The sequence below is a fragment of the Uloborus diversus genome, chromosome 2 (assembly GCF_026930045.1).
Source record: "Uloborus diversus isolate 005 chromosome 2, Udiv.v.3.1, whole genome shotgun sequence".
Lineage (NCBI taxonomy): Eukaryota > Metazoa > Arthropoda > Arachnida > Araneae > Uloboridae > Uloborus > Uloborus diversus.
In genome coordinates, this window is record NC_072732.1 from 186,699,792 (window position 1) to 186,712,182 (window position 12,391).

At 29.1% G+C, this 12,391-nt stretch overlaps 1 protein-coding gene across 2 annotated transcripts in view; it reads right to left on the reverse strand.

Annotated features, from left to right (window-relative positions):
• Positions 1-12,391, reverse strand: part of LOC129217566 (vasculin-like) — a 41,417-nt gene that overhangs the window by 5,386 nt on the left and 23,640 nt on the right. Inside the window, exons 7-12 of one of the 2 annotated variants that reach the window (XM_054851890.1) lie at positions 7,888-7,957; positions 7,669-7,779; positions 6,589-6,770; positions 2,616-2,789; positions 1,329-1,447; positions 1,003-1,102 (exon numbers count right to left, since the gene is read on the reverse strand). In XM_054851890.1, coding sequence (XP_054707865.1) covers positions 1,003-1,102; positions 1,329-1,447; positions 2,616-2,789; positions 6,589-6,770; positions 7,669-7,779; positions 7,888-7,957 — 756 coding nt within the window. Of the gene's footprint in view, positions 1-990; positions 1,103-1,328; positions 1,448-2,615; positions 2,790-6,588; positions 6,771-7,668; positions 7,780-7,887; positions 7,958-12,391 lie in introns of both variants that reach the window. The other variant, XM_054851889.1, reaches the window with a different exon arrangement.

The following is a 12,391-nucleotide window of genomic DNA, read 5'->3' on the forward strand; positions in this document are numbered from 1 at the left end:
AAAAATTTTCAGAATTAAAGTGTTTCAATTTTTAGAAACTCTAAAATTAAGTTGAGGTGTTACCCACCAGATGGGCATCACCCGGGGGTGGGGAACCACCACCCCCTTTCAAGAAAAGTTTTTTGACTTAGCATAAACAAATTTTTTTTTTTCTGTCAAATTACAGCTTTCAAAATTTGAAAGCACAGGATTTGACCAACATCTATTTGCTTAACATTAAAGGGGACCAAATTAAACCTTTTCACTTTTTTTTTTAAATGGAATTTTTAAGTAATCTCACTTTAGAAATCTCAACTATTGGATGGTTCAATTTTCAAATTGAATTTCTAACGTTGTATGCATATTAGGTTTACAATAAAATACATTTATTGTTAGAAAATTTCACAAAAAGGAATTAATATTTTTATTTTTGTTTAGGGTTCCTCCCCCTTCCCATGAGGGGAGGGAGATTTGAAATAAAAAAATAAACAAGAGTCGGAGTTGGAAGTTTCAAAATCCAGGAGTTGGAGTCAGAATTTTTCTTCCGACTCCGCAGGCCTGGCGGTAACCAAACTTTTGTTTCGGAGAGGGTTTTACCAACATATTTGCTGAAAAATCTTTATAATGAAGAAAATGTATTATTTTGAAAATTTTCGGAGGGGTTTACGCTCATAAACCTCCCTATTGTTATGGCACTGTGTCTTAGTAAAAAAAATATTGAATACAGACACTGCACAATTTATTCATTTAAATATGTTTGCTAAAAGTCTCTAGAGTAAGTGAACATATTTGAAAGCTAACTAAGCCAAGATTCTCTTGTGGGCAAATTTTAATTGTCTCAGCTATAAAATTATGATTTATATACGTTTCTAGCCTGTGTATAACGATATTTTTTTTTAGGTCCCAACAGTATTGTTGTAGACAGGTTTTACTGTATATATATATATATATATATATATATATATATATATATATATATATATATATATACTGACACAATTCAACACGTACTAAAGAAATTACCTGTTCACGATCACGAAATTCTCTCAATTCATCTTCTGTTAGTGGCGCATAATTCTCATCATCTGATACTTCCTCTTTCCAACCCATTTCACGCAGCAACCTTAAAAATAAATCAAGTTAAGCTCTACTTCCCAGCAACTTCATAAAACTTTTCTTTTCAATCATTAAACGATTTTAGAAACATCAATTGTATAAGCAATAAATATCTTTTATGGAAATTCAAAATGAGGTTTTTAAAATTAGTAGTATTTCAGATAGCTGAATATTAAAATATAAATTAATTATCAGGCACATATTAAGAAAGGAAATATATAAATGAAAATAACCTCTCTTCAGCTTCCAAGGAACTTGATAAAAAACTCTTTTCTTTTTCATCATTAAATGATAACTTAGAAATATCGATTCCATTTACAGGGTGATCTTCAGAATTACTCATTATAGAAATCTAAAACAAACAATTGAGCATTGAATTTTAAAAAGCTATATTAAAAAACTAAAAGTAACAATAAAATACAAAAAGGAATTTCATGATTATTGAAAAGTTGAAACAAAAAAAAATAGTGTATTTCAAAAAATTTAATATTTGCCTTAGTAATATTTCCATTTGTTTGTTTTTATACGCCTGTCCTGCAACATAATTTTTACAGTTGTATAGATAGAATTTTTTTTTCCTCTCTTTTTAACCTTTCAGTTATAACCTTTTTCGGTTGGAACAGGGCTCATACACTTGTGGTGAAAAAAAACTCCCTGACTTTTCCAGGTTGTTTTTTAGAAAATTCCTTGTTACTCGCTATATTTTGCTCCACATTGCTTTTATTTGTTTACTACTTGTTGAAATACTTTCAACTTATTTTTGCATTTCTTTGATGCTACGTGTCATGTATATAAGCGTTTTGTTGCAATAAAATCGAGGAAATTTATTGACATTTTAAGTTATACCTTTACTTGCCAAGCTGTATGAAATATGCTTTGGAGATAACTTCATGTAAAAAATTACTTAAAACTAACACTGTTTTACCCCTAAGAGCCAGTTTGGAACATCTGATTAAAATCCAGGTGAAAGACACAACTTGACATCATTCTAGTTGTATAAACAACACTCTAATCTTTCATGGCTATATCGCTAACTGTTTTCTGTGTTATGCAAATAATGCACATGTACATTCTGGTGTCTCAACGAAACTAGCTGAAATGGATTCAATGATAGTTAAAATGCATTTCACGGTGGGCTACCAGTTAGTACACATAAACCTATACAAATACTGAATTTGAAATTTGAGTGATAAATGCTTTGCGAAGACATTATTTCGTTTTGCTGGGATAAAGGTATGTCCTTATATCATTCAAAAAGGGTTAAGTTAATTGCTAGGAATTCTCCAGATAATCTGAGTTTTCAGTAATCTGATTAGCGTGAGCCCCAATTACCTCAGATTTTTGAGACTCTACTGTAATTCTTTTTGAAATCAATTACAAATAGGCTTCCCTTTAAAAAAAATGTTTGTTAATATTTTAATCTACCTATCTATCTATATATTGTCTTTTAATAAAAGTTAGACACTGCAAAATATATTTATGAACAAGCATTTTCAAAAAAGATTATAGCAGAAACTTACATCATCTTTGTTAGGGCTATTGTTTTTTTCTGAAAATTCTCTTTCATTTTCATCAAGCTCTTTTTTCTCATTTCTCAGTGCTTTCAAAAATTCTGATTTATTTCCAGGAGCCTTGGGATGCTTAACTAAAATTTCCATGGAATGAGTTGATGGAGGAGGAGTAATGGAGGACTTCTGGAAAACCAACAAATTGTAAATACATTGAAATGAAATTCCAAATAGCCTAACAGTGAGATAATATTGTAGCAAAACAGACTATCAGGGTTGTTTGGTATAAACAACGTTGCTTTAAACCATGGTTTAAACCAATTGGTTTTTTTTAAAAAAACCATGCGGTTTTTTAAAAAAATGGTTAAAAAAAAGCCAAAAAAAAAAAAAAAAAAAAATCCATTTTACAGGTTTACACTGAAACTCCACACATATTGAAAAATGTAAAATACCATTTATGCTAAGTTGCAGAGATAAATACTAAAATTGCAAAGTTGCTTCTTCAAAATGTATTACAAGCTTTAATCGAACAAAAATATTAATATATTTTTTATTTCATATATGTGCCATAAAGTGGATTTCAGTCAACTTCCATCATTATGCTTAATTTGCATGATTAGTTAAGATTTACTAAGGATTGAATCTTTTATTGTAGATGCAATCAATTGCTCACTCCTGTTGCAGGGGTGTGACATTTTTGCCCATTTATTTGCACTTTCCTGGACTTTTAACTTCGACTTGTAAGGAAATCAACAGTCTAACTTAATTGTTTGCACCTAAAAATTAAGATTTGTTCTGCAGGTGAACACAAATATTATTTTTTGAATCAAATTTTGAAAAAAGTTCATATTATGATACATAATAGTTCCTTATATTATAATGTAAGAAGATTAAAAGATAAATTTTTAAATTCCCAGAACAAAATGCAAATGTATGTGTAAAAATTGATTGAGAAATATATAAATTTTCACATATAAACTACACTCTCCAATGGTGTTTTTTTTTTTTTTTTTTTTGGATTCTGTGTGCTCAAAAGATTTTGATTGGCTATACATCTATGCTGCTTTATGACTATTGAGTGCAAATAATTCTTAGTTTTTCCCCCCCTTTTGTTCATTGGAATTGGGATTTTGGTATTTGCTTTGCCTTAGCTAACCTGTGCAGTTTACAAAAGTTACTTACTCATATTGTTTTAAAAAGAATGTCTAATTCTGGTAGAAAAAAAGACCTAATCTGGTTTTCATTTGATGAAATCAAAAATGAAGCCAGTATTTCGTATCATAAAGGGTCTATATATACATGCATACTAATATGTTAATCAGGTCAAACATTTCAATCAATATTTCCCCGCAGAAAGCTATTTTAATTATTTAATTTAGTTACAAGATTTTGTTCTAATCTCTTTAATTAATCAAGAAATTAGGTATAATGTGACTATTGAATAACTTAATTACATGGAACATTAATTACCTTCCGAAAATTGTTTTTCTCGCAAATAGCATTTAAACCAAAAGAACCCGGTTTAAACCAAAAAAACCTGGTTTAAACCAAAAAAACCTGGTTTAAACCAAAAAAAACCCGTTTTTTTACCAACCCTGCAGACTATTAAAGAGGATTATTTATATTTTCAGTAAGTTACCGCCCATTTAGCAGGGCTAAGGTAGAAATACATTGCCAGCTCAGTCACTCCAGGAATGACTTAGCTGGCAGTGTATTTCATGTAGGATTATTTATAATTAACATCACGTTTTAGATAAGATATATAGAAACAAAATATGGATTTCTATAGAGTACAAAGAAATATTGAATTTGTATGAAGAATAAATCTTATAAAAAACAAAGATCTAAAAAAACAAAATCCCCTCCACATATATATCTTTGAGGGTGATCTTACTGAAGAAATTGAATTTTAACCCCTAAGAATATCAAACATTTTAGGACATAAATAAGAACTTTATACATATACAGGCATGAAAGTGCCAGGTTGGAAAAAAAAAAAGACGAATTCCACATGGATCAAAAATTATTGCAATCGAACCTAAAGAGATAAATATTTCAAAATATAAAATTCAGTAAAAATATTTTTAAATGAATACAAAAAGGCTGTCTTGATCCAAAAAAAAAGTTTCAGAAGGTATTTTTGATTTAAAAAACCCTCCAGAAGTACTTCTGGCTGCACTAGTGGCATAACATAATATGTTAATGCAACAAAGAAATCTGTTTTTAAAATTACTTGCACTTTTTCCCATTTTCAATTAATTTTTTTACAGATTCAGATCCATTTCATGAAACAGCCAAAAAGAAAAGAAAAAACTTTTTTTTAAGAAGCGGATTTTCGTAAAAACACAGAATACTTTCATAAGTTTCAAAATTTTATCTATGGACTGAATTTGTTTAATTAGACTAAGTATCATTTTACCTTAGATTCCAGCTCTTGCTTTGTTTTAGTTTACTCATATTACATGCGTAAATTTTACATGAGGAAGATAAATAGAGCAATTTCCAGTAAGTGCTCATTTGTCTTTTTAGGGCTATAGGATATATTTTGCATAGCTTTTTAATTTTCCAAGCATTAAATGCCTTTTGTGATGTCTGTCTGCTATGCCACAGATAATTTAATAAAATATAGATCTAGATTTTACTGCTATAGAATTTTATACATTTCATTTGACCATAACATCCCTAACTTCAGACGTATAGGCTATTCCAAAATTAAGAGGAATTGTTCCTGTGATATCAGCTTTTTCCCCCTTTTAAATGAGAAAATGGGAATGAAGTAGGAAAAAAAGTTCATCTTTAATGTTTTACCTTATTTTGTATGAAACAAAGAAATCCAAATAACGAGAAATGTAACCCTGATTTTTTAGTGTTAACTTAAGGAATAAACTTGATTAGTAATGTTTACAAGCAGAACTACCTATTGAATAGATGTGTATTCATAAATAATTAAATACTTACAAAGAACTAACATTTTAATTTGTTGTATAAGTTGATTTTAAACAGAAAAGTTTTCCTCCAACACAAAGGTAATCTCCATGGAATATCTTTTAATTTTATTGAAATTCCGCTACATAGCAAGTCTCTTTTACCATAATAGAAGTGAGTAAGTAAAGTTTCAATTTTGTTATCTAAGAGTACAGTTTCGGTTTTGTACTCAAATTTTGTTCTCTTTTTTACTTCCAAATTCCACTTAATTTCAGAATGGTTCATGTAACAATTTTAGGAATAATAATACAGTATTGCTGCACATTTTACTCCAAAATATACTATCGGGGAACCTGCCTCCTGCCAGCCAATTCCTGTTGTTTGTTTTGCACTCTCAGTTTGCGATGGAAACTACTTGCCATTTCGTAACGTACTTGCAAATTTTTTGCCCTAAGGTTGCTCCCAATACATCCATCCCCCTGAATATTTTGAACCCAACGGTACCTGTTTTGGTTCAGACAATAGTCTGGAGAAGTATATTTATACAGGAAGATTTTAATAGTCATAAATACATACAACAAATAATGATTATTACTCTTTTGAACAAGATAACTTTTCTTAAAAAGCAGGATTCGCAAAAATTGCTCCAAATTTTATAAATTACAAGTATGGCAAAATAAACTCTGATTTGGCGAAAAGGAAATTCCCCTGAAATTTCCATAGAAAAAGAATAAGCTTTGATCCTCAAAATTATATCGAAAATTCCGCTAGGAAAAATCCGCACATCAAACAAGTGTCTTATTTGTCTTTTATAGCTTTTTAAACAGATGTACATGTGCTTGTATTTTATACTTTCTAAATTTATACTTAGTTTTTTGATTTGTCCAAAATTGTCTTTGAGTAAGATTTTTATAATTTGGATAATACTTTTTAAATTTGGCTAATTTACTGGCTAACCATTTGAAATCCCTAATCTGTCCCCTGAAAAACAAATGTTATTAACAATTTCCGAAGAGATTTTAGGTTCATTTTTAAAGATCAGACCAGAGAAAGCAAGTACCTTATTAATAACTTTAACTCCTTCTCTCACTTGTTTTTTGATGAGGGTACTTTTGGCAGGGGTGAGAGCTCTGCATGTAGAAGAGCCACCTTTGGCAACTGGAGTGACGATGACAGTGTGCGAACTGGAAATACTGGAGATGGAGCTTGAAGGTTTTGTAAGAGGCCCAGATGATGAAGATGCTAGAATAAAAACATAAACCTTAGTTGAGTATAATTTAAAGTCATTGTGTAAACTATCAAAGTCTAAAGATACATTGATATGCAAATTGGCTACTTAAATAAAATGATAAGGATTTTCACTTCTAATCTTCCTCCATTGCTTAAAACATAAATAAATTAAAAAAAAAAAAAAAGATTTTTCAGTCACTGAACAGTTTTTTTTCTGTGACTGATGATTATTTTTTCAATTTGGCAGTAATGTTTATTATTTGTATCAATTTTTCAGACTTATACTTTTTATTTAGGCAGTAGCCTGCAGTCAATAGTTTTTTTTTCCCAGCTATCATAATTTACTTTTGAAAATTAATTTTACTCAAAGTCTGTCAGACATTTTTAAAAAATTGTTATTAATTCAATTCTGTTGCCTAGACATGAAAAATTAGTACATTTAGTAAGTCGTTTATTGTCGGTAAACTTTCAATTCAATATTGACTTTTTTATTATTACTTTCGATGTAATATAGAACTTATATTTTGTAAGCACCAGGTAACATTATAGAATAAACTATAAAACCTTTAAAAGTATTATTAATGTTTAAGAATAGATGGTTGCTTTAATAAAGGCTTTATTTCTTAATATAATTAAAATAATTTTGATAATATTACATATTTAATTATAATTTAACAGGAGCTCTCACAGCAAATTATTAAAACTATGTGGCTTTAAAACTTAAATAGATGCGGGACAAGAACAAAATTTATTTGAAAACCAATGTTTAATTCAACAATAACCAAAATTGAACCTCTCTTTAAACACGAAATAAAATATTGTAATTTTTAAATTTCCAAAGACTTTTATGAAAAATGAATTTTTAAAAGTTGAAGAGAAGTTATGAAATATATCTAATATTTTAATATACCTGGACTTTTTCTGGAACTCTCACATGAATTCTCCCCTTTTACAGGCTTCTTGACCAATTGAATCTTTTTTCCAATTCCAGCATTATGAATCTTTATATTTCTAGGTTTTTCTGGATAAGAAAAACATAACAATGAGCTCACAAAGACTGCCAGCTTTAAGTCTTTTCCTACAATCTTCCAAAAAAGATAGTAGATACATTCAATTTATAAGCACTTACCCCATGCACTTCCATTTAAAGATGGAGGAGGAGTTGTAGGTTCCTCAGAAATATCTCCTTGTAATGATGGCTATAACAGACAAGAAAATTCAAGTCAGTCGCAGAGTTTCCGCTATGGTCGTTTTTTCGGAAAATATTATTTAAATTACGAAAATGAAGCAAATCATTTTAGCTCAAAGAAAAGAGAGCAGGGTGATATTTAGCGTAATTTCATTATAAATATTAGCAAACTTGTTTAACTACTATTAAGTTCAACAATATTTTGTTTTAATGGGCATTATGTCCTCCAATAAATGTGTTATTGATGTTAAATAATAATTACTGTGCATTTAATCTCTTTAAAAACGTAAAAACTTAAAGGATGAATTTTGAATTTAGCTTTCATCAAGAGATGAAACAGATTGAGGCAGTGAGAAAGATATGCAAACGCACGGGCGGCATTTCAGCTTTTCATTTGAGGGGTCGAGTTTCTTAAACATGTATAACGACAGTGTGGTACCAAACACACATTAGCAGGGATAGAAGTGACATTTGCCAACAAAAATATAGGAAAATATAGGAATTTTCTGAAAAAAATATAGGAACTCGATGGAAAATATAGGAGTTTTCTGAAAAAAATATAGAAATTTTTCGAAATAATATAGGAACCTTTTGAGAAAAAAAAGGATATACAGGAATTTTTATAACAAGGCTAGCCAGTATGACTTTTTTTTTTTCAAAATGCAACATTACTATTCGATTAAAAACGTGTAATAACACTCCTACCTAACATAAAGTGCAATACATACGCATAAATATGTCAAAAAATACACACAAAATCAATTTTAAAAAAGAAAAAGAGCGTAAAACTTTAATTTGTACTAAATAACATATTAAGGCGTTCTTCTTTAAAAATAAAAAAAAATTAGACGAAATTTTTTGTAGGTGTACACAAATCTTTCTTAAAATAATTGTAATACTAATCTAATTCTTGACTGTCTGTTGTGGCGTCCATAATCAATCTCTAAACATAAGTTGCTCAATGAAGATTCGTTCTAGTTTTACAAGTTCAAAATAATTTTAAAAAGAAACATAAATGAATGGTTTTTTTTGAAAACAGCAGCAACAGTAACAATACTTAAAATGTGCAATAAATTAAATTTCAACAAAAAGGCTACTACAAATGTCTTCTACTTTCAAATGCCTTTATCATAAAATCAGTTAATTTGAATCAAAATTAAGAACTTTCACATAATCAAGTTTGGAATTTTAAAACATATTTTCACAAGCAAAAAACATGTGACATTGAAGTTACAGCATTTTGCGCAATTAAATTTTTGCATTGCATTTTGTACATGGCTATTCCAGGGTTCCCACTCTCATTCAAGAAAAGAATTCAAATACTTATTTACTATGCTGTAAATCTTGTGACAGCTCTTGAGCAGTGTTCCCTGCTAAGCAGTTTATGATAGCAGTAGTTTCCGTCCGAGCACAACCGTACTTTCTTTGCTACCTACAAGCCCGGGAACATATTTTTAATGAAAGTTTTGCATGATCTGATACTGCGATGAGAAAGCTATGCTCCAGAATGAAATTCGTAAATAAAAGTTCTGTTCTAATTAAGTTATTACTTGACGATGCAGTAAAAGCCAAACTTAAAGTTTTATAAGTTGTTAAAACATGCACATTATCTTTCCATGTGCTATGCTGAAATCAAAGTCACATGTCACACAGTAATATCAGGGGTCAATCCAGGTTTTATTTTTTGAGTCCTCATTTTGTGAAAAGCAAAATATTTCTGAATTTTCTTTATTTTTGTGAAAAAGAAATTATTGTGAATTTCCTTTTCTTTTCCGGAAAAAAAGTTTTTAGGTAAAAATTAAAATCACTTGACGATTTATAGGTTAAAATTTAAACTTATACGGTTTTATTTCTCAAAAAAATCTCTGATATGATACTTTGAGCATTTTTTTTTCTGAAAATCCCGACTTTTCAATACCATATTCAAAGGTATCCCAAAACGATTCCCGCAAATTCGGTAAAATCGCACCAAGAGTCCACAATGATTGAAATTTCCCAAAATAACTAAAGCAAATGTAAGGGGATTACGAGCATCTTCAATAGCAATACAGAGAAGGTTTTAGACTCCATGTTTAAAAAAAAAAAAGTATCAACAGATTAATCTTTTTAAACATGAGAAGAATAATTTCATGTTTTAGAAATTTGTATATGCTTAAATATAGTGCTTTCATTTCTAAATCAATAGTATTTTGTTTTTTATACTTATTGCTATTTTACTTTTATGGGTAAGTCTTACGACTTTTATGAGTAAGTCTACTTTTATGGGTATTTTACTTTTATGGTAAATAACTCGATTTTTAATCACGACAAAAAGATGTTCTTTCACTTAAACCAGAAAATAAAAGCAAGTAACGATTTTTTCTCATAATTATTACTGACCCAGGCAACGCCGGGTATTTTTGCTAGTAATTTATATAATCTGCAAGCCAAAAATTTAAAAAAAAAAAACACCTTTAATGAATGTTTTTAACTTTTGTGGGAAGAAACCATAACACCTAAATTCAATGGAAGAGCTAGACAGGAGATTATTTCCAATATTGATAGTGGTTTATACACATATAAGGGCGGTTAGGATCAAAAACACCACCCAGAAGGTAATTTCCGGTGGTGCTATTAAGTTCAAAAGTACAAGACGTCCATTAATTATTTATAAGTATTCAAAGTATAAATCAATTATTTGTATGCATGTATTAGTTGTTCAGGCGTTACAGCATTTCAACTGTACTCAAGTAACTTTAAAATTTAGTCAGAAAGAAAACATTTTATGAAAGTCTCCAATCCAGTCTCCGTACCTCAAAATTCGCAAAAGCTGCTTAAGAAGCGATAAATATTCTGAATGTAATCTTGAGCCTGCTTTTACTGAATAACTTGTAATAGTCAATAAATGTACAAGTTCAGATTCACAGAGCCATATTTCCTAACTGAAAAGATTCACAAGAAGTTGACATACATGATGACAAAAGTAGTTTTTTTTTGGGAACAAATGGATTATTGTTGAAATTAGAATTTAAATTTAGAGAAGGGATATTATTCAGATATGATTGCAATTTCATAAAAAATAACCTGTAAATTTGAAAGAGCTAAACGGGGGGAGGGGGATACTTTTCAAAGCTAAAATCCCTTTTACTTAAATATACATGTGTACAACAATTACTTTTAATACACATAAAATTTATTTCTTATGTTAAAATAATTTATGAAGTCAAAATATTATACAGATAAATACCAGGCCCAGTACCTGTTGATAACCAGCAACAGGCAATGGGCCTAGCTAGGCTAGTCAATTTATTGGACCCCAATGAAGATCAATGACCCTCCTTAAGCTATCTACTCCTTTACTGATTACTGCCTATTCTGGTAAGCTGTTCCAAGTGTCCACAGCTCAACAAAAGTAGTAACTTTGAACATTTGAGGAACAGGGGGAAAATTGGAAGTAGGGAGGTGAAAGCATAACTAACACTACTGGATTTCCAGCGAATAATCAAAACACAATTACCCCTGTTACCTACCTTAAATATTTTAACAGACATAAAGAAAATGATGTTCTTATAAATTCAGTTTTACAAAATTGTATAGCTCAACTTTGTCTTTAAAATACAAACTTTAAGTTAAAATGTTAGGAGCTCAGTTCGTTAAATTTAAATTTTTTTTCAAAAAATCTGTAATAACCAAGAATGATAAATTAAAACTAAAATTGCAAAATTAAATAAGTATATATGTAATTAAACAAAACAAAAGTAATTAATTTTTTAGTTATTAAAAAAATAATATAAAACAAGCTAATCTGATGTAGCATGTGTCAAAATAATTTTTAATTGCAAAAATAAAATATTTACAAGATGCTGAAGGGTTGAAACCTCAAACAAGGGAAGCAAATTTTTGTGAATTATGTTCAATTTTGGCATGTTTCTCATAAAATAAATTCATTTATTTTTTACTAAAATTAAACATAAAATATGCTAATCTAAGGTAGCATATATATGAAAATTAAATCTGATTAGCCAAAAGGTTTAAATTTTTGCAAGATGCAAAACGATTAAAAGTCTGAGGTAGCATATGCGAAAATACATTCAATTAGCCAAAATATTTAAATATTTGCAAAAGGCAAAAAAAGAAAAAAAAATTGAAATTTCAAAAAAAAAAAAAAAAATCCTCAAACTCCGGGTAAGTTTAATGTTGTTATGGTTTCTAAAATAATTCCTTTTTTAGACATCGAAATTAATTAAAAAATAAACTAATCTGAGGTATATGTCAAAATAGCTTCTAATTGAAAAAAAATTAAAAATATTTACAAGATGCAAAAGTATTGTAATCCCAAACATTTAAGCGATTTTTCGCGACGTTGCAAATAGAACGCATATTCAGAAAATTTCATTAGTAAAATACTTTTTTAAAAGTTTTAATCACAATCCAATGATTTTTGAAAGAATTTAAGCACTAAGAA